Source organism: Mustela erminea, chromosome 6, assembly GCF_009829155.1.
Source record: "Mustela erminea isolate mMusErm1 chromosome 6, mMusErm1.Pri, whole genome shotgun sequence".
In the NCBI taxonomy this organism is placed as follows: Eukaryota; Metazoa; Chordata; class Mammalia; order Carnivora; family Mustelidae; genus Mustela; species Mustela erminea.
The window spans coordinates 4935435-4957194 of record NC_045619.1 but is presented as its reverse complement, the minus strand read 5'-3'; the positions used below and the strand labels follow the sequence as shown (position 1 = coordinate 4957194).

General features: G+C 59.9%; 1 protein-coding gene across 2 annotated transcripts in view; it reads left to right on the top strand.

Moving 5' to 3' along the window:
• PARVB (parvin beta) overlaps positions 1-17233 on the top strand; it is a 90881-nt gene extending 73648 nt beyond the window's left edge. For both annotated transcript variants that reach the window (XM_032345994.1, XM_032345995.1), the window contains exons 9-13: positions 4875-4936; positions 7374-7442; positions 12116-12217; positions 15741-15813; positions 17157-17233. In XM_032345994.1, coding sequence (XP_032201885.1) covers positions 4875-4936; positions 7374-7442; positions 12116-12217; positions 15741-15813; positions 17157-17233 — 383 coding nt within the window. The remainder of the gene's footprint in view (positions 1-4874; positions 4937-7373; positions 7443-12115; positions 12218-15740; positions 15814-17156) is intronic.
• The last annotated feature ends 4527 nt before the right edge of the window (positions 17234-21760 follow it).

Below are 21760 nucleotides of genomic sequence, written 5' to 3'. Positions count from 1 at the left end.
TCGAGGGTCTTTGATTCTCTGAGCCACGTCCCATCCTGTGCCTGTTGGGCACAGGCCTGGTTGGAGGTTTGGGGGACCCAGGGAGCATCCGTGCTGCGGGGGGCTGTGTGCCGCGGCCGGGGGGCGAACAGTACAGTAGCTTCTGGGCACAGGGTGACAACAAGCTGGGAAGCAGCCGGGTGTCGCAGTATGAGAAGTGGACTCAGCTGCCGTGCCGGCGTTTGAGCCTTCGGGGCCGTGGAACCACTACTAGAGAGGCTCACCCTGCTTGTGAAACCCGAGCAGGCCGTCAGCGGGTGACAGCCGTGAGCGCCACCCCGGCTTCGGCTTCTGCTGGTGCAAGTGCCGAGGCCCCCTGGGTACCCAGATGGGCAGCCTCTGCCAGCCCTTCTCCCGTGGGCCCCTCCGGGCCCCTCCAGCCCCCCGCCCACCGAGGTCGGACCTCCTTCCCTCCCCCTGGGTCCTGGTCCCAGGCTCGCCCTTTGATTTGGGGGTCAGGTGCCCTAAGACACCCCTTTACCCCTCACTCTTTACCCTCCACCTTGGCTTAAGGCAAAGCCACGGCCCTTGAGGTGGCCTCCGAGCCCTGTAGACCACCCCCTCCGCACGCGTCTTGCCTCCTCTCTGCCTCCTCACTCTGCCCGCATGTCCTCCGCCTGTAGCTCCCCTGTTCCTCTGAGAGCACCCCGGGGGGCCCATCCCTGTCTCCCACTTTGAGTGCCCTCCGCTCAGAGTGCCCTCCCTCTGGGCTCGCCAGCTGCCCCCCCCCCCCACCGTGGCTCACTCCTCAGCTCTTCCCAGGAGGCCCACCCTGTCCGCCCTGCCCCCACCCAGCCTGTCTCTTTACTCCCGCGCTCGCTGGTGCTCACAGAGAGCTGCCACCGCCTGGCAGACTCTGGGTGCTGGGATGGCCTGGGGACCCTCGGCCCCTCTGTGTGCCCCTTCCCCTGTGGCTCCTTGAACGGTAAGCGTCCTGTGGGCTGGAGCTGTGTCTTCCTCGGCGTGCCTTCCCCGGAGCCTCCAGCCCTGGGGCTGGGCTGCAGACATCCAGGAGCACCAGGGGGACCCTCCTTGGCTATGTCTGCCCACTGGGTTTCACAACAGGTCCTGCTCTGTGCTCATTTCTCACCTGAGCGCTGTGAGCTTGGGATGGAGGGGTTGCCCTGCCCCCCACACGGAGGCCCGCCCCTTCCCTGAGTCATCCCTGTCCTGGCTGAGGTGGGCTGGGAGGCCCATCTCCCCAGAGGAGCTGAGAGCTGCTGCCTGGTCTCCATGGCAACGGGCTTGCTGGCTGCATCTCCCCCGCAGGCGGCCCCTCCCCCGCCCCGGGCTTCGGGACAGGGGAGAAGCGGGAAGAAGCGGGGAGAAGCTCTCCTCCTCTGCTCCCCATCTCTTCCTCGGGTCTCCCCTTTCTGCCAACAGAGCTTGTGCCCCCACTGCAGCCTGACTGGGCCAGCTGTGCCACCTCCGGCTGCCACCCTGGGGGACTCCTTGCCCTGTGAGACCTGCTCTGAGCCTCCCTCAGGCCACAGGGTCTGCAACCCTCCCCAGCTTTCCTGGCTTTCCTGTGCTTCTGTTTGCACTTTCTGTTCCCTCTGTCTGGAACGCCCTTCCTCCCTTTCTTGTCCCAGGAAACCCCGGCTAGGCCCGAGGCTCCCGTGTGACGCCCCCTCGGTCCCCTGTCCCTTTGTCCATGGGCCCCAGACTTGGTGCTTCCATGGACCAGGCCGCTCACAGGAACGGGGAAGTGGCTGGAACATCGTGTGGTCGCCTGCCCCTCAGCCTCCGCGCGGGGTGGCGGTGGGGCAGACGGTGGCGCCCAGACCCCACAGCCGTGGGTGGCGCATGACGCCGGGCGGGCGGGAGGCGGGCTCCGTGCTGCCACACTTCCAGTTCCTGCAGATGAGCCAGAAATTCCTATTTATATTTTAAAAAGGTTAAACAAACAAAACAACTTTATTTGGACTGATGGTCACACCCGTGAGGGTTGTGCTGGGCCAGACGCTGGCCCGTCCCAGCTGATGGGGCCCCTTTCTGAGCCCTCTCTGGCTACCTTAGTTTACCCGTCTGCCTCCACCGGGCCCGTGTCCCTCCCTGTTTGTCCCCGTGACTGTTGCCAGAGCTTCCCGAGGGACCGTAGGGAGGGGCGGACTCAGAGGGGGCATCGAATGAACTGAGCCCGAGCCCCAGTGACCCGCCTGCCAGGCAGTGGGCTTGTCCCTCGATGTCCCGTGTGTTTGTTTCGTTCTGACACCAACCGTGAGCTGGGGACTATTTTTACTCCCACTTTACGGAGGAGGAAACGGGGTTAGGGAAGGCGGTGAGTGGCCTGACATCCCGGGACCTGTTTCCATTCCCGAGCCAGCCGGCAGCAGGTGAGGGCAGCGCAGGGGGCAGCGGGCCTCCGCTCCCTCCCGCGGCTCCCCTGCATGCCTTCGCTCTGAGCCCAGCGGTGGCCCAGCTAAATATACCCGGCTGACGTCAAGCTCTCTCCTGCTCCGAGAGTTTTTCTCAAGCTGCATTTAAAGTTTGTGTTTTGCTTTGTAAAGATTTAGCTTTTTCCCCCTCCCTTTGCAGACTGTCGTATTGAGTCTCATCTGACTTAAATGATTATAAAAATAATTTACAGCTGCCTGGGTAGAGGAGCGGGAGGAGGGGCCGCTCTGCATGGTCGGGCCTTTCGGTTGCTGTTGGGTTTCAGGTGGAGGAAGCTGGGGGGTCGTCCCCCGTGAATGCTCGCAGCCCCCATGCATGGGTGCGTACGTGCCAGGTACACCCCCCACACGTGCATGTGTGCCCTCGTGCGTGTGTGCACGCTGCACACACCCCATGCACACGCATGTGCATGCACATGCGGCCGACGTGGGTGTGCAGATACACACCACACATGCTTGCACACACACACACAGCCCCCTCCCACCTCTCCCTTCCTCTTTACCTCCCACCTTCCCTCTCCCCACCCCCCAGGCCAAGGAGGATGCTCCCTGGGATGGGGCCGTGAGTTGCGTCCCCATGCCCTAGGCCTTGGACACCGAGCGCCTTCCTTTTGGGGCTGGGCTGCGGGGAAGGGCTGGGACGCTTCCTCTAGGAGACCTGCTTCTCCGCTTACTTGGGTACCAGCCTGTCTTCTCTCTGATTTCTGCCTCCCTCCCCCTCCGTGGGCAGGCCAGGCAGTCCTGAAGCAAGCCCTGGGTCAGCTCTGGTTCTGGGCTCCCAGCCGCCCCCAGAGACGCGGTGGAGGTTTCCTACCCCCGCCGCACTCCACCTGGCTGGGCTCTCCAGCCCCCAGCCCTCCACACTGGGGTCTGCCCTCAAGCCCCTGCTAGTAATAGTGGGCCTCTCTGCTGGCCGAGGTCCTGTGTTGCCCTGGGCACCTTGGGGGGGACAGCTGGCTCCTGGAAGACAGAAGTCGGGGCTCCAGGGCCTTCCAGATGCCCTCCTCCCTTTCCCTCTCTGCCCCCCCCCCCCCCCCCCGGTGACTCCCCACAGCCCTGCATCCCCTCTGAGGCCTCAGTCTTCCTGCCTGGACTCTGGGCTGCAGGGGGCTGCAGGGGGCTGCAGGGGGCTCTTCCTGCCTCCAGGTCCCCCCCCCCGCCAGCAACAACAGGCTAGAACCAGGCACCCACCAGCTGCTGTTCACCCGCTGAGAGCCTTCTTGGCCTGGCCTCCAGTGCCTCCCATTGGAAAGGGAAGGGACTGGTTCTGTGTTGATTTGGAGCACACGGCTGGGCCCTTGAGTTGGCAGAGCAGGTCGGGGCTCACCTGGAAGGAGGAGGAGGGTGGGACACGATGGAACAGGCCGCCTCAGGCCCTGCCGGTGCTCCCACAGCGGGGGACACCCCCAGAAGAATTGCTGGAGAGAGTGAGTCTGGAGCAGGGTCTCCTGTTTGTTCATTTGTCCTGGGTAATGGCGGGAACAAGCAAGACAGTGGTTTCAGCCAGCGCGGAGCTGAGGGGCCTGCAATGACTCTCCAGCAGACCCATGATGATAAGATGTACTCTCAAGCAGTGACTAAGGGCATCGAGATGCACACGCGGGGTCAGAGGACAGGGAGCGGGCATGGGGCACTCTTCTAGGTGTGGATGGTCATGGAAGGCCCTTCAGAAGTGGTGACATCTGAGAGCAAGCTGGAGGAAGTGACAGGTAGATAGCCCGTGCAAAGGCCCTGTGGCAGGTGCGTGATGAGGAGAAGACAGGAAGCCGGTTGGTGGTGTGAAGTCAGGGAGGGTGTGTGTGTTAGGGGGTGACTCTGACCGCTGGATCTCGTGGGCCAGGGGAGAGCAAATGAATTTTATCCTAGAGTGATAAGAGAGTTTTTTTTGGGGGGGGGGGAGTTTTGGTGAGAGCAGAAATGGCGAGGGGCAAGAAACGATCCAGTCTACCGTGTTCCTGCTGGGAGAAGGGATCGGAGGGCTGGGAGTGGAGGAGGGAACCAGGCTAAGGCAGGAGGCTCCAGCTGCCGCAGGTGAGGGCCCGGGGCGGGTGTGGGGCTGGCAGCTGTGCTGATGGGGAGATGTGCTCGGAGGTAGCAGCGAGATTTACTGGTATGCACTGCAAGGAGCGTGGGGCAGGAGAGAGGCGGTCAAGGGACGCCTCCTGTCAAGGATGTCATGGGGGCGGATGTTCCAGTGCTGCCCGTGAATTTCACGTTACAAGATAGAAACTGAGGGCGGGGTGGACGTAAAAGCATTTTTACCCTGTTTTTGCTCCCAACTGCACCTGTCCCTGGGTTCTGGCGGGAAAGAAGCGGCTTCTGGGCTGGCGGGGAGCGTAGGGGCGGGACATCCCGGCGGGGTCAGGAACTGCCTGGTCCCCGGGACGGGCCGGGACGTTTCGCTCAACCCTGCCTGTGCCTCTCCACTTGCCCACGCAGAGCGGGACGCCTTCGACACCCTCTTCGACCACGCCCCGGACAAGCTCAGCGTGGTGAAGAAGGTAAGCTCCGGGCCGGGCTGCTTGCCTCCGTCCCCCGGCTTCTCTCTCCAGCACGCGCTCCGTGCCGGGAAGAAGGTGGGAACATGTTTGAAATCTCTGAAATGTTTGCCACATGGATTGAAGTGTAATTATAGTCAAAAACGTAACTACAGTGCATAAAATTAGCGCCTTTTAACTCAACATCTCTGCTCCCTGGGTGTCTCCCTGCCCACCCGCCCGCTTCTGTTGAGTGAATTAGCCAGCCAGCGCCCGCGTGGTCCTTCATTCCGACTCGAGGCTTTTTCTCAATGTGGAAATGTTTTCAAGTGTGTCAGCCTGCTGGCTCCAGCGGGCCTCATTACCGCGAGGCTGTATGCGCAGCCTGCCCGGGACACAGGCAGGCCTTTGCCGGCTGAGCTGCTCGGAGCGCGTGTTTGGCCCATTTCCCTCCAAACAGGAGTGCCAAGGACAGGCCCTTCATCAGCCCAGGCAGCCTGCGTGTAGGCTACGGTTGGAAAAAATCATGTGAGCTGAGGCTGTGGTGTCAGGGGCTGGGAAGTGATGAGCTTCCAGGGGATCTGCCGGGAGGGCCTGTTCTCACCCAGAAGGAATCAAGACTCAGCTCTCAGCCTGTGGAGTTATCTGAGCGCCTACGGACATCTCGCGTGGGGAGGCAGTGGGAGGGTGGGTGCCCTTTCCACCTCCCTGTAACATCCAAGGAGCGGTCATTTCTGCCCGTGTGCCCTAGGGGAGAGAGCCCTTTGTCTAGCACAACTGCCCGCAACAGGCTTCTTAATGCAGGATTTCTCAGGACCTTTAATACGCTGGCATGGGTTGGAATTCTCCAAGATGGGACTCAGTAGGAAGCATTTTCCAAGCTTATTGTCGACGGTGAGATCTGTTTATCTTGTGATTGAATGTATTAAATTCCCATGGAACCCACTTTTGGAAAATGCCGCTGCAGCTTGGGACAATGAGAGTATTTTAGTCGTTGGAAGCACATTGCAAAAGGCTGGCAGTGCCCCTCCTGGGTGGAGCCGCCTTAGCATCCTTGGGTGATGACTGACGCACCTTGGGGCTCCGAGCAGTGCCCCCAACCCCTACCCCTTGTCACATCTGGGTCCCAGGACCTCATGCACAAGATGATTCAAATCTGGCCCCTCCCCCGCCTGTCAACTATGTGACCCGAGGCAGATGATAACCCCTACCTCAGTTTCCCCACCTGTCAGGACCGAGGCGGGACCCACCTCTCAGGGGCGCTGTGAGAGTAAAATGTCATCATGTCCGTGCAAAGGCCCAGTGCGCAACATACTGGGTAGGGTTAAGCATGGCACGAGGTTGGTTTGTTGGTAGATACGATGTTAATTCATTCTTTGAAAAGATGCGTTTTGGGCCCTGGGGAGGAATTCATCTGCTGGCAGCTTCCTGCTTCCAGCCCCGCCCTCCCGCACCCCCACAGGAGAGTTGCCGTGTTGATGGCTCCTTGTGCCCCAGGGAAAAGCCGGGGGTCCCTGTCCACCTCTCCGGGGTCGCCCCCTCAGACTTCCTCCCATCCCATTACGTCCAGCGGCAGTCTGAAGATCCCAAAGCGTTCGCACGTGTGCATGGGCCGGGGGTCCCGGCTTGGCCCGCCCCCGCCCCACACCCACTCAGATGCTCACTCCCTTGGCATCCTGCGGTGCCGTGGCCTCTCCTCCGTGGCACGTCTCACACGCTGGGCTCTAGCCCTGGATTGCTCTTGATAGCCCCCACCAGGCGCTTATATGGAGAACTGTGCCACGGGCTCTCCAGGGGGGACCCTGTCTTGCCGTCTTCGTGTCCCCGGCACCAAGCAGAGTGCCTGGCACATAGTAGCTGCTCAGTAAACTTGAGTAGCACGACTAAGGAAAGGCCATCGTATCCACGGGCCGGGGGGGGTAGTGCGGCTGGTGGTGTGTCCCACTGAAACTGGGTTTGCTGGCAGAGAAGAGTTACAAGGAACAAGTTTTAAACTTTGGCTAGAGAGAAGCTGGCAGCCTGTTGCTCTGAGCTCAAGCTTACCCAAGGTTACCGAAGCAGGTGCGTGTGGCCCCTCGGGTCAGTCTTCTGTCATTTCTGGTCACATCTAGGACGCATCTAAAAACACAGTCCTCTCCCCCTGACGGTTTCATGCTTCTTGAGGAATTGCTTGTCCCCTCTAGGGCTCTTAAATACTTACGGGAGTGTGGATAAGCGGGCGTACGCCCAGGCTGGTGGGCAGAGAGGCGCGTTTTCTTCTCCGGCGGGGATAGTACATGGAGGCATTTTTTCATTAAAACCAAGGGTCACTGCGAGAATCTGACCCTTTTATTCTGGCAAGCATTGGAGATGATGGGAGCATCTCCCACGTTGGTGACGGCCAGGGTCAGGTCCGTCCCGTTGGATGGGAGCAGACAAGTGGCCTGTCTCACTCACGGCTCCCGTGTCTTTGCCTTCACAGTCTCTCATCACGTTTGTGAACAAGCACTTGAACAAGCTGAACTTGGAGGTGACGGAGCTGGAGACCCAGGTGAGCAGTGTTCTGGGGTTCATGTTTTCAGCCAGCTCTCCGATCCCGTGTGGGGCACGAAGGAGACGGGCGCCGTCTTGTTAGTCTGACAAGGAGTGGCCGCCCTGGCCTTCTCTCGGACCCTCTGTCATAGTGTCCTGTGGCTGCTGGAATCGAGTCCCACAGACCAAACGGCTTGAACCACAGACATTTCCATCCTCACGGTCCTGGAGGCTGGAGTCCCAGACCCACATGGGCTGGGCTGCTTCCTTGGGAGGCCTTCGGGAGTGACGTCTTCTAGAGAAGGTCACATTCACAGGTTCCGAGGTTAGGACTCCAGCACATTTGTTAGGGGACACAGCTCAACCCTAACACCCTTGGAGATGTCACACCTCCCCCACTGGAAGGTCTTGGCATGTGCAATTCTTCCAGTCTAGAATGTTCCACGCCCCTCCCCCCGCCCCGCTTCTGTTCCCCATCGCCATGCTTCCTGCGTGAGCGCTCGCGGAGTACCTGTCCAGTGAGTGTGTATGAAATATTTCTTCCGTGGGCAGCGTGTGAAGTGTCCTCCCGCACCCCACTCAGAGCTCACGCCGCAGAGTGAAAATCCGTTTCAGGCAGTCAGCAGGCATCAAAGACAAAATACAGTTTTCCCGGGATTAGCTGGCGGCTTGAATTCGGAGTCGTTCGTTCCCGGTGCAGAGTCCTCTCACCCCCAGCTGATCCTGCTTAAACCCCCGGGTGACTGCCTCCCTTCCTGTCTCTCTCTTTGCCTTTCCTCATTTGCGTTTCTAATTAAAAAAGTAATTCAGGTTCATTGTGGAATGTCTGAACATGCGGATAAGCACAGCAACAATCGTTCTTAATCCCAGCACCCAGAGATAACTGTGGCGAGCGCTTTGTTCCGGACCTTTCCTCCACCTGGCTGGCTAATCACGGACCTCATGGGTCTGTCCTGGAAAGCCAGACGGGCCGTTAGTAACGAGTGTGTTTATTTGGGCATCGTTTGTGACGTTTTCTGAACACTGCCCACTGAGCCTCTGGTTCCTTGCCGTTGGGTGCATCAGGGTCCGCCAGTGTCCCCGCCGCCTCCCCGCCGCCTCCCCCTTCATCCTGCCCAGACCTACCCGCCTGCAGTTCACGGGGAGTCCTCCAGACGTCTTACACACACGTGGATTTTGTTAACGACAGTGGCTTCTGCTGCACGGCTCTTCTCGCAGTGCGTCCTCTGTGACGCTTGCATGCCGGGGTCTTTCTGGCGGAGTCTGGTGGCGTGATTCCATCTCGTCCTTCTTCCCTTGCCCGGTCGGTCTGTCTGTCTGTCTGCACTGGTCACCTCTGAGGACCGCCTCCTCTTCCGTCCTAACACACCGCGTGGCACGAAGTCCACTCCTCGTGATGGGGTGCCCCCGCCCTCATGACAGGGGGTGCAGGGGCTCTCTGCCCTCAGCTTCTGCTGCCGGTGCCCTCACTTCGTCAGGACGTGCTCCTAGAAGGCCGTGATGCTTTTGAGGGCCCAGGAAGGCTTGCCCTGAGCCCTGCGAGCCATTCCCCATTCTCACTTCCCACCGGCCCGCACGCCAGCAGGAGCGGCCCGAAGCCCCAGACCGAGACTCTGCCCCTCGGTTTGCGTGGACCTGGAGGTCCCCAGTGTCTCCTTTCTTCTCTCATCACCCTTAAAGGGGTTTTTAACCACTGTCGGCAGAAAGGAGGTCTTTTTATAAATCATGTGCATCGTCAGGGAGACGTGGGCTCAGAGCCCTGCTCAGGGTGTGTGTGTGTGTGTGTGTGTGTGTGTGTGTGTATGTGTGTGTATTTAAAACCACGTCTGCATTCTGGGCAGCTTCCTGGCTGTGTGATACCGAACTAGTGACTCAACTTCTCTGTGCTTTTCTTCTCATGTTGAAGGGGCAGCAGATACGGGGAAGCTTAACGGAGGTCGTGCCCTCATGAGCTGAAGATAGTGCCGTGGAGTGGTGGGGCGTCGCGGGGGATCTCAGCGAGGGCACGCCCCCACCTCGGGACAAACGTGTGCTCTCATGAGTGTAAACTAGAGGGTCCGTTGGCTGATAAGCCGCGGGGCTCTGCCTGGCTCAGTTCTCGCTGGTGCCCCCCCCTCCCTCCCGTGCCTTCCCCTGCAGCTCCCATCTCTCCCACGGCCCCGTGCACGAGGGGGCCAGGGCTGGGCTCGGGAATGCCATGGAAGGGAGCAGAGGCTCTCCGTCCGCCTCGGCTCCCTGCGCCTCCTGGGCAGGTGATGGGGGCAGGATCGTCGTTCGCAGACGGCCTGGAAATGGGGTCCGTGTTGCCGAGAGAGCCGGTTTCTCCGGGCCGGCCGCTGGCTCGGTGTCGGTGGGGCAGTCCGACCAGCACGGGCTACCAGAGAGCCGTCCTGGCAAGCCCGGCAAGGAGGGTGTCCCTCTGCCTTGCTCTTTGTTCTTTGCTCTCCTTCCCCTTTCTAGCGGTGATACCGGACACTTGTGATTCCGACTTTTCTTCTTTAAATTGGAGGCCTTGATGGCCGGCCTAGGACAATTGCGGGGAGCTGCTGTTTTTAATAAAGTCCTCCTTTGGCTCATTTTATCTGCTGCACGTCGCTGGTCTCGGGGAGCTGAAGGGTCCTGGCTGCCCAGGCCCTCGCAGCCGTCCTGCCGTCCTGCTGTCCCGCGTGGCAGTCTTCCAGACCAGGGGACCACGCCGGCCAGGAGAGCTTCCTCGTAGGGATGGAGGAGTTCTGTCCCCACGCATCGGCTGCAGGAGCCACTGGCCACGTGTGGTCGCTGGGCACCTGAAATGTTGGTGGTATGATTGAGGAACGGAATTTTGTATTTTTGTTAAACATCTTTTCAGTTTAAACATCTTGGAACTTGGTTACATAATAGCATGAATGTATTCAACAAGGCTGAACTGTACACTTAGAAATGGTGAATGTGGGGCCGCCTGGGTGGCTCAGTCGGTTAAGCGTCTGCCTTTGGCTCAGGTCATGATCCCAGGGTCCTAGGATCGAGCCCCACATCGGGCTCCTGCTCAGTGGGGAGCCTGCTTCTCTCTCTGCCTCTGCCTGCCTCTCTGCCTGCTTGTGCTGAATCTCTCTCTCACAAATAAATAAATACAATCTCTTAAAAAAAAAAAAAACCGGTTAATATGGTACATTCTAGGTATGTTTTATCATGACTCAAAACAAACAAACAAAAAACCCCACATATGCCAGACACAAAAGGATAAGGAGTTTCAGTTTTGCAAAATGATGTGCGTTCTAGAACAGCTGGCTGGCTGGATGGTTGCACACGGTAGGAATGGACTTCACGCCAGCGACCTGGATACTCAAACGTGGTTAAGATGGTAGATTTCATGTTACGTATGTTTTTCCGCAGCAACAAAGAGTAAACCAGCAACATTCAAACAAAAAAATGTCTGATTTCAATAGGCACGTGCGGCCAGTAGCAGTCATGTGGGACTACACAGTCTCAGACATCTGGAGGCTGGGGTCCTCACAGGTCCTGGCCGGGCAGCGGACCCCAGCAAGTCTCGGCCCCTCAGAGATGCCCCCTCTGTGCTCTGGGGATGGCTGAGGCCCGCCCTCTGGGTGCCTTCTGTACCTCGGTTCTCTTGTCCCCTCGGGCAAATTTGGTTTTGTCTTCACTGGTCTCCATTGCTTTATCATTTTTTTTTTTTAAGGATCTTACTTATTTATTTGACGGATCACGAGTAGGCAGAGAGGCAGGCAGAGAGAGATGGAAGCAGGCTCCCCGCTGAGCAGAGAGCCCGATGTGGGGCTCAATCCCAGGACCCTGGGATCATGACCTGAGCTGAAGGCAGAGGCTTTAACCCACTGAGCCACCCAGGCGCCCCCATTGCTTTCTCTTTAAAAGGAGTAATTGTTCCCTGGCTAACTGGGGGTTGGGGAGAGCAGTCTTCCAGAGAGTTGGGGCTTTTGTTCTGGATTCCTGGTCCCCCTCATGTGGGTGGATGGTGCTGCCAGGCCAGGTAGCGGGGGTGGGGGTTGGGGGACCTGGGTCGAGGGCAGCAGCCTGCAGCCCTTTCCCTGACCCAGCGCCGCCCGGTGTTCAGGGCCCGGCTGGGATGGACACTAGAGGCTCCTCTCAATGGACCTCAAAGGCTTATGGTCACCGGGGCTCAAGCAGGGGAAAGTGTCGTCTGGCACCGCGAGCACAGCTGAAGAATGTGCTCGGACAGCTAACAAAGGGAGCAGGGGGAACAGGGCAGCAGACCCCAGACCATAGCCTAGGGCACGCTGCAGGTCATGGACAGACGGGTCGTCCCAGCAGGTCATGGACAGTCGGGTCGTCCCAGCAGCCGACACTGATGGGGACGTTCCCCGTGTGCTGGGCCATCCCTGTCCACCTTCTCATGTGTCCCCATGCCAACCCCGAGAGATGGGAGCCAGTGTTATCTCAAGGTCAGCAGTAGTGGGGGACTGGGCTTTGCGGCCAGGCTGCCTGCTTCTAGAGCCGTGGCCCTGTACGCACATGCTCCGACCCCAAACAGGTGCGTGCCCACGTCCAGTCCCGAGCGAGATGCTCTGCTCCCAGGTCCTTCACCTGACTGCAGGCTCGTGCCTGAACAGGGCATGGATTTCTTGCTTTAAAACATTTTCCTTCTTTGGGAGAGAACGCAGAATGTTCCCTGCCTCCCTGCGCAGCCCCGACACCTCACCCCGCGTCTCTCTGTAGTTTGCAGATGGCGTCTACCTGGTTCTGCTCATGGGCCTTCTGGAGGACTACTTCGTTCCCCTGCACAACTTCTACCTGACGCCAGAGAGCTTCGACCAGAAGGTACGTGTGTGGTCTCCGACCCCAGAGCGGCCCCAGACGCGCTCGCTAAAGCGCACAGCCTAGACGGGCCCCTGATGGCTCTTCCTGGAGTCTAGCTAGTTTGGAAAAAGAGGACTGCCGCCAAGTGGTACTGCCGTGAGACATGACCCAGCCCTCAGTCACGGAAGTAAGCCCATCAGTAGTGCCAGACGCTCCCAGGTGCTGTGTGCCCAGTCCTCCTCGGGGTCTTTCTCCTGGGACGGTACCCTTTTTAATCCCGGTGGCCCATGGCCGCAGACTTGCAGAGCCCTCCCCCGTTGATGCCGCACCCATGTCACTTCTGGTTTTCCCACCTGCTTCTGCCCTCCCCAAGCACTGCTGTTCTCAGGGGTGGCCCAGAGTCCCATGGCTCCTCACTCTTGGACAATTAACTTGTTTCTGGTGGTTTTCACAATAAACTAATAGGGCATCTTCTCCAGTCCTTCTCTCTTCCAGTCTGTCCGTCTCTCTGTCTGGATCTGTCTCCCTTCCCGTGGATTGTTTTCTAGGAAAATTCCCCACATGGGATTGTTTGGGTCAAAGGGCCTCAACTTTGGATCCGGGTTGCTGCCTCCCCCGTGTCCCTGTCTGTGCCCGGGTGTCTTGCCTGCTGCTTGGGGCTCCCCGGAGTTCAGCCCGTCCAGACAGCAGTCAGCGCGTGGCCTTCAGAAACTTGGCTCCTGCGCCGTCCATATTGCTTTGGACTCGGGGCATCTGTCGTTGGATTTTCCCAAAGTGCTAGACCCGTGAGTCAGAGAGGCAGACAATGCAAGCAGGTGGCGGCAGCCAGGGAAACGTCCGACAATGGGGCCAGTGTTTATCAATCTGCATACTTCTGGCACCTTCCAGGCCGTCCGCTCACGGCCAAATGTTGTTCCTGCCTCGCCTGCTGAGATGGAATCAGAGCAGATTTGAGAGGGCCTGGCATGGTCGAACAAGGGTGAATGGAGCGCGAGCCAGAGGGGAGCGAGCAGAGCGCTGTCGGAAGCAAGGGTGCCTGTTGTTCTGGAAACGAGAACACAGATAATGCGGGGAAGAGGCTCCTGCGTTTCCAGGCCCGACGGGGCTGGCTGCAGAAACGTTGTTTGGGAGAGAGATTTCCTTTGTTCCGATTAATAATGATGCCGGCAGGAATGGTGAATCGAGCCAAGGAGCCGGAAATGGGTTTCTTTGCAAAATGAGACTGTGCACAAGGCAGTGTAGGGAGCCTTCTCTCCTGCCCCGGCCTTACTCCCTGTGCAGCAGGGGTGAAAGTTTTTTGGGGGTGCCTCCCTGGCCTGGGGAGCGTGAGAGGCCCCAGCGACCGTCTGCCTGTCTGTGCCTCTGCCCGAGGCAGGTGCTGCTGTCCCCAGGCAGAGTGATGACCTGTGTTTTTAAAACAATTGCGCTAGATTTTAAAAAACGAGCCCAGACCCCCTAGGTTCTTAAAGACAGACGAACGGCACCCTCTGAGCTTTCTGAGATACGGGTGTGACCCCTAGCTTTTTGTTTTATTATCTTACTCTGTGGGAGCCACTTTCTCGAGTACCTTGTGCCTTTAGATCATCTTTCTGGAAGATTCCACAGCGTCCCTCTTTCTGGGGAGTGGAGTGTGTCCTGGAGACTCAGAGATGGATCTTACCGGCAAATGCTAGAAAGGGCTTTGTGTTCTCAAGGTGCTTTGCCTTCTGTCCCCTCATCTGATTCCCTTCCTGGGGACAGGGAAATGGGATCTCAGAGGGGCCGAGAGACAGCCAAGTTCCCTCATTTAGCAGGGCAGAGCTGAAGAGCCCACTCCTATTCTAGAAAGTTCTATTCCTCTGTCACCTCGCCAGGTTTTCCAAAATCCCTTGAATTATAGAGGGAAAGGATTTCAGCATGCCCTGGCCATGGGGCTGGCTCTCAGTGGTGGCAGTGGGGCTTTGGGGTACAGAGTGTGGCCTAGTCCCCTCGGGTCTGGGGAGCTGTTTGCCACTCTGCCTGCCCCGTCCTGGGACCCTGGGCACAAAGGCAGCTTCGCTTCTCTGCAGCAGGAGGGGCTGTGGAGGTGAGAGCATGGCGGGGACAGGAGCAGGGTGCGGTGACTTCCTGTCTGCTGGTTTCCTCGGACTAAGAAGGAAGCAGAAGGAAGGTCGCTGTGGGGAGGTGGCTCTGGGCGGGAGCTGTTCTGGGTGTGCGGCAGGTGTGGGGTTTCAGAAGCCCGACCTGGTCAGCACTGAGCACTTTCAAGGACCCGCTTCTTCCTGTCCTAACTCATCTCAGCCCTGGGGCCTCCTCCAAAAAGCGGCCTTGGTGCACCCCATGGCTTTCCCTCTGGGCTGGGCCCACTCCGTGCACCTAGACATCTAACACGCAGCTTGGCCTTCCCATTTGGCCTTTTCCAGGAGGCCTCGGGAATGGCCCAGGGTCCTCCAGCCGCCTGCATCTGGTCAGAGGCTGCCCCACCCAGCCCCGGGGTGAAGGGCCTGTCCCCCCCACGGGGACCCTCTGGTCACTGCCTGCCCCGGGCTGGTGCTGTTGAGGGTCCTAGAGGCGGCGAGGCGGCCCCCGAGCTGCTGGGATTTTGACCAACAGCAGGTTATTTTGTCAAACACGGTCTTTCTGGTTAATTATTAAACGATAAGTACAATGATCCTGTTTCTGGTTCACTTACCCCGAAATCGTGCAGATATTACTGTTGAAAGGATGTGTGATTACTAGGAACCCCGGGGTGCTCTGCGGCTCTGACTCTAGGATTTACTTCATTTTCTGGTGCCCCCGTCCTGTCCCCAACAGCCTTTGCCCCAGCGGACGGCTGGCTGTGGTTTGGTTGTCATCCGGCGTCCCCGGGTCGGGGGAAAATGCTGCAGGGAAGGTGTTATTTTAAAGCCCTTCAGAGGCTGTGAGCAGAAAGCGAGCTTCCCGCGCCCTTGGGGGCCGAGCGGTTACCTTCCAGGGAGAAGCCGTGTGGGGTGTGGGGTGGGGTGTCCACCTTCCTGTGACATCCAGCAAGTCGGGGAGGCCAGGAACGGGCCCCTTGCCCCTGCCCCCTGCCCCCAGCCCCCTGCAGCCGCCACTGGGCTGACTTCCGTTCCAGCAGGGTCCCCGGTGCCTGCCCGGTGCCTGGGCCACCGCTGTCCCTGAGCATGGTGTCCTGCCTGCGGCTGTGCACACGTGCCTCTGGGAGGCCTTCCCAGGACACGGTGGATGGCCGCTCCGTGCTGGGGACAGTGCTTTAGCGTGGGTGCCTTTGGGAAGTGACATGTCCTCTCTGAGCCTTGGCTTTCTCCTCTGTGAAAGGGACAGAGTCACGGTCACTTCTCATTGCGTGGCCTGTGGCACAAGCAGACACTCGGGGACCCTGGAGCCCTCGAGGGCAGGCTTTGTGCCTTCACCCCTGCATCTCTGAGCTGTCCCCTGATCCTGAGTGAGGGGATAAGGCCCATCGAGGGGACGCCTTCGCCCAACTCTCTTGCCTACCCTGTGCCCTGCGGGGGACCGCTCGGGTCCTGGGGATGTTCCGGTTCCACTCTTGCTTCCTTGGCAGGTCCACAACGTGGCGTTTGCCTTTGAGCTGATGCTGGACGGAGGACTCAAGACCCCCAAGGCTCGCCCTGAAGGTAACGCCCCACCCCAGGCTGGCCCGGGCTCCCGTGTCCCCTGTGCCCTTAGCTTCAGAGGCCAGGACTGTGCTGGCGGAACCACCAATGCTGGCCTTCAGTAACTACTTGACTCAGAGGACGTGAGCTCTGCCCACTGCCTCGGGATCTGCATGTCCTTGCAGGTGCCGGCGCTCAGGCTAGAGGGGCTGTTTCATGCCTTGCGAGGGTATTAAAGGCCGCTGCTGTTGAGGAGTGCTGGGTGGATGTCCCTACAGGGACGAGGCATGGTCATGACGTGTGTGGGTCCAAGCTGCAGCAGGGAGGCACGGGGAGCCGGCGGTGGGACCACCCGGGCAGGGAGCCTGGGGAGCCGGGAGCAGGCCTGGCTCAGCCCCCTGCAGCCCATTCACAGGGGGCATCAGGCCTGCCGGCTGCTGCCCACTTCGGCGGTTCCTGACCTCCACCCACTGCGCGGTGGCGACCGGGGGTGCTGGGGCTGAAGCCTCAAAGGGAGGGCAGGCAGGAAGGTTGTGCCGGCTCTCTGTGCTTGCCGCCTCCTCCGACACACGGAGACTGGAGATGCTCTGGGCCTCAGTCTAAGGACAGTTGTCGGTTCATGGCAGCCGCTTGGCTAGTCTTCCTCTGGAAGAGATGCTGTTTCTTGCTTTGGGGTTGAGGACCTGCAGGGGGAAAGCAAGGTTATGGTCAGTCTGTGGCCGGAGAAGGGCCTTTTGCATCACCTGGTCCAATGGGCCCATTGCACAGGCAAACAGACTGAGGCCCAGGGCAGCGGGGTCACCTGTCTAAGGTTGCAGACAAGTGAGGAAAAGACCTACGTGCCCTTCCCACCAAAGTAGGCAGCCTGGACTTCGTGGGCTGTCACATCCCCTGAGGGCCTTGCCATGGGCCACACCATGTAGCCCATTGCTTGACCTCGAGGGGGCAGGAGGGAGCAGCAGTTTGCATACACATGCCCCCTCCCCCACCCCAGAAGGCCTGCCCTCCGTCCTGGCACAGGTTGGCCTGTGGGTGTTGGACCCCAGCAGATGTCCTTGGCTACTGGAGACCCCACAGCATAGGCATCTCTTGTCCCTGGACTTGGCCAGTGCAGGGCCTGGAAAGGACGCGGGAGTGTCCCTGTCCTGCTGTCACAGGTGCTCGAAGAACGGGCTGGTGGCCTGGGGCCTCTCTTGGCTGCCTGTCCCGGGATGGCACTGTCCAGGGCATCCTGGATGGGGGGCCGTCGATCTTTAAACCAAAGAACTGCACTGCGGACAGGCAGGGGGCCCCGCGCCTCCTGTGGGCCAGCACGAGGGCCTCAGTGCTCTCACCCCCAACGGTGTCTGTGTTTCCTCCTACAGATGTGGTGAACCTGGATCTCAAGTCCACGTTAAGGGTCCTGTACAACCTGTTCACCAAGTACAAGGACCTGGAGTGAGAGCGGCCGCGGAGGGGACTCTGCAGGGCGGGGAGGCCGGCCGCCGAGGTCCCCACCCCTCCCTAACGCCGCCCGGCCTTCTCTGGCTGTGGCTTTTCAGCTCCCTCATGTGATGCACAGTGGGCAGGACCCTTCGAAAGGCAGGGTTCTGTACCCCAGTGCTTGTGTGTGGCCCCACCAGTGCTGAGACCTTGATCCCTACCCCCGCCCCAACACACAGTCCCCTCTGCCTGTGGTGGGGGGAGGGGCGCGCCCTGCAGGCCTTTCCGTGGAGCAGTTCACGGCCACAGCCATGGCCACAGCCGATGCGAATGGCACCGACAGCTCCACGGGAGCCCGGGGTCAGTCTGGCTGTGGCGGGGGGCTCTCCTGGGAAGCCAGGCCTTTTTTTAGTAGAAAGCGTTTTGTAGATTTAAAAACTTCCCTCTAACGTCCCAGAGGCCGTTCCTCTTCTTGACCAGCCAGTGTTCCTCACTTTTTGCACAGACATCCAAGATGCGGGTGACCCTCAGTGGCCACCACACGGGAGGTGGGATTCGGGGAAGCGGGGTCTGATTTTTTTTTTTTTTTTTTTTTTTTTTTTGGTGACAGCCAAGTGGGCTCCATCAGGAGCTAGGTCTAAAGTGTTGCTCGATACATCTCAGAGGCCCTGTTTGGGAGTCGATGCATTTTTTAAGCCTTTAGAAAGCGGGGTCTCTCAGTTTGTGGGGGCCGCCATCACAGAGCGCCACAGGCGGGGGCTTAGACAACGGGAACAGATGGTCCCCAGCTCCCAGGCTGGAAATCCAGCATCAAGGCAGGGCTGGCCCCTCCCAAGGGCCCTCTCCTGGCTTGCCGATGGCTGTCCCTTCCCGGGGTCCTCACATGGTCCTGCCTCTGCACCTGTCTGCGGCCTCACCGCTCCTTACAAGGACGCCCGTCCTGATGGATGAGGGCCGCCCCTGTGACCTCATTGTACCGTACTGATCTCTGCAAAGACCCATCTCCAAATACAGAGCCATTCTGGGCACTCGGGCTCAGAGCTTCAGCGTACGGATTCTGGGGGACGCAGTTCAGGCCTTACTGGGGGGACATGAAGAACTCATCCCCTCCCCAGTGTGGCTTTCTGGAACCCTGCTGGCATCTCCCGATGGGCACCCCCGAAAGGGATGCCGTTCGCCCCTCCCCCACTCCCCTTGGCTCCAGAGAAACGGGGGGCCTTCTGCTGGGGGGGGGTGTCTGCCCTGTGTCACCCCACCCATGGGGTCCCTCCACATGGCAGCCCCCTTCTAGGCCCTCAGCATCGGCTGCCAAGCAGGACAGGCCTCTCTCATCTCCGATTTTCCCCTTCCTGCTGTCGATCCGAGCAGTTGCCCCCATTGTTAATACTAAGTCGGACACGGGCCCTCATGACTCAGGAAACACCAGCCTCGCCCGTCTCCGCTCTGCCCCTGCGAGGCCGGCGGTAGTTTCCAAAGAGCCGTTCTGATGGAGGTGGTTTCCCAGCAGGAGAAAGAAATAATTAAAACAGTATCATGGTGTCTCCTGTGGGCTGCGGTGGCATTAAAGGGCCACACCGACAGAAGAGCAAGGGCTGGAATGTTCCGTGCCGACTTCATCACACGCGCAGGATCCCAGCCGTCTGCCGGAGCTGCGGAGCCCGGTCCCCCCGCTGTCACCGGCGGGCCTGTGCCCAACCCTGGATGCCCCCCAGGGCTGAAGGAGGGGAGGTTGGCATTTGGAAAGAACTCAGCCTTGGGGGGGTTCAGCGCAGGGGGAAGTTCCAGCAGGGTCCATGCCTGGAGGGGGAGGCAGTGGTCCTGGGGGGGGCAGGGAGCATGTGTCAAGCCCTCTGTATTTCTGGTCGCAGAGTAAAAGGGATCCCAAGACACAGGCCACCTGTGAGCAGGCTCGTTTGTCCAGGCCGACTGTCCAAGGCCAAGGTTCCAGCAAAGCCGGTGATCTGTTTTCCAAACTGCCTTTATTCACGTTGGTTCCTTGAGCTCTACGCATCTCACTCCCCTCCCCTGCCTTCTCTGTCCGCTCTGAGTCAGAGTTCAGTGCCAGCCTAGGCATTCGTGTGCGGGCGCAGTTGTGAGACGGAGGGCAGGGTCAATGCTAGAGGTGGCCTCTCCTTCTGGGATCAGTACCCCGGCTTAGTGACCGTAGCTGTGAGTTGTGGGCTCTCTGATGCTGGGGCGTCTTGGGGAAACGTGTGCAGCAGAAGCCGCTTTGCTTAATCTCAGAAAGTTCTAGAATCTCAGAAAGTTCTTCCTCCTTGATTGATCCACCTTTCCAGTGCTTTGTTTTTCAGTTGGGTGGGGACCTTCCCCATGAACTAAGCAGAAGCGAGATCATTTGCACCTGAGCGGCCATGGCTCGGGGTCTGTGGGGCCCTATTGAGGGCCCAGGCCAGGGCCGTGAGATGGTCTCCTTTTATCCTTCTTGGAGTGGCTGTTTGGGGCCCCTGCCAGCCAAGGGGTCTTCTGCACGCGGAGCCCTAATGTCCTCACTGGATGTGACAAAAAGCTGTATTTTAAAGGCACTGAATGCCTTTCTCACTTCCTTTTGCATGCCCGTGTTTCTTTGTGTTTTTAACTGTTCTAAGTAGTGTCACTTTTGGATGTTGGATGTCGAATAAAAGTCGCTAAACCCTGGGCTGTGTGTGCCAGTGCCTCCCTCCTGGCTCCTCCGCTGTGCCGAAGGCCCTGCCAGGAACCTGACCTCCCGGGAGCCAGAGCCTGGGGCCGGGAAGTGCGGGGCGGGGCCGGCCATGTGCTCTTACTTATTCCGATAAAGACCTGAGAGTGTGGGCCGTGTGCTGCCTCTGTCTGGTTCTGCTTCCACGCACTTTGTGGCTTCTGGTCGTGCCTGCCTGGTGCTTGGGCCCAGGAGCTCCCAGTCAGCTAGTGCGCAGCCCGCTGTGGGGGGCCGGCCCCGCATGGGTGCTGGACGGGAACTATGAGGGAAGAGGGGACAGAGTCACAGCCGTGGGTGAGTCGCAGTGAGTCGCTGAGCTGGGCTGAGTCGGCCTAGCTCCCCGGTCCAAAGTGGCATGGGGGTGGCCGGCAGGCCAGTGGCACCAGCTGGACAGGGCTGCTCCGGGGGGACGGGGTGCTCCTTGCACTGCAGGGCGCGGGGCCTGGGTGACCCTCGATGGTGGTCGTGCGGTAAACCTTCCCTGCAGAAGTCACGGGTTTGGGGCGGGGGGTGTTCAGGGGCCTTGAACTTCCCCTCGATGCAACATTAAAATTGTCACTATTCTAGTGCCGCTGACCCGCAGAGCGAGGCCTCGGTGCTCTTCAGATGCTAAGGCTCTCAGACCGCTGCTGAGAAGGGCCTGGCTTCAGAGGGATGCCTGGTCCATAGCCCGTGCGACCGCTGGCCAGTCCCTTATCCGGCACTTTCCACGGTGGAACTTTCCACGGCGGAAAGATCCCTCCGGTTTCCCACAGCAGATCCGCCGTCCGTCCCTCACTTAAGATCTGCCTCCTCGCCTGGCTTCTGCTGGGATGTGGCCGGTGGGAAGAGGCCCTGGCAGGAAGGAGAGTGGTGGGGGGCGCGTCCGTGAGGTCAGGGTGTTGTCGCCCCTCTGTGGGGCCGCTGTGGGCCAGCGTGCCCCCCTCTGCCACAGCCCCCAGCTGGCGGCTGGCGCAGAGCTCCGGCCGTCTCTTTCTGGGCCCATCGTCCTCCCGGGGCTCTGCCCTGTCGGGCTTCAGGGCTGCGGCAGCCCCCTCGAGCTGCCAGTCCCGGGGGCGGGGGGTGGGGGGCGAGGGCAGCACCATCTCTTCCAGGCTCTCTTAAATGGGCCTCGACTATGCTTTACTAACCACTCCTTAGCTTCCCCATTCAGACGGGCTCTCTTTGCGGGGACTTGGCAGCGCACCGACCCCCGGGGCCACGCCGGGCCCGCCGCACCCGCCCGGGCCCAGTGGGTTCCCTCCCCGCCACGCCACAAAGCCCGGCCTGCGTGGCGCCGTCGCGATGGCAGAAACGGAATCCTGACCGTCTGTGTTGTCCTCTGCAAGCGGGAAGGACAGCAGCACCAGCCCCACAGGCTGCCCCCGCGACACTGAAAGCCCTTAGAACTGTGTTTCGTCATCAGTCACTCAATAAATATTAGCGGTCCTAATCGCTCACACTTCCTGTCGTTTTTTAAGTTCTTGGGAACGACACCGTTTTCCTGCTCACATGCGCCCTTGTTCCCGCTTCCCACCTTCTCTGCCCCTTTCCGGCCCGAACTGTCAGCAGAAACGGGGGTGCTTGGCGCCCCGGTCCCTCGGCACGGTCGCCGCTGCCATGAACATTCAGTTTCATCCTGGCTCGTCACGATTCACGTGCGGGACCCCAGCTCGGGTCTGAGCGGATCGCCGCCTCTCCTGGCATCCCGGGCCTCTCCTCAAACTCCGTAACACCGTTGCACGCACCCTTCCCTCCACCTGGAACATGCGCACACGTCTGTAGCGGGCGAACTCTTACTCATCCGTCGAGCCCCACTTCTCCTCTGGAAGAATGTCGCCCCCTACGTGACAGCAGTCAGCAGCGGCC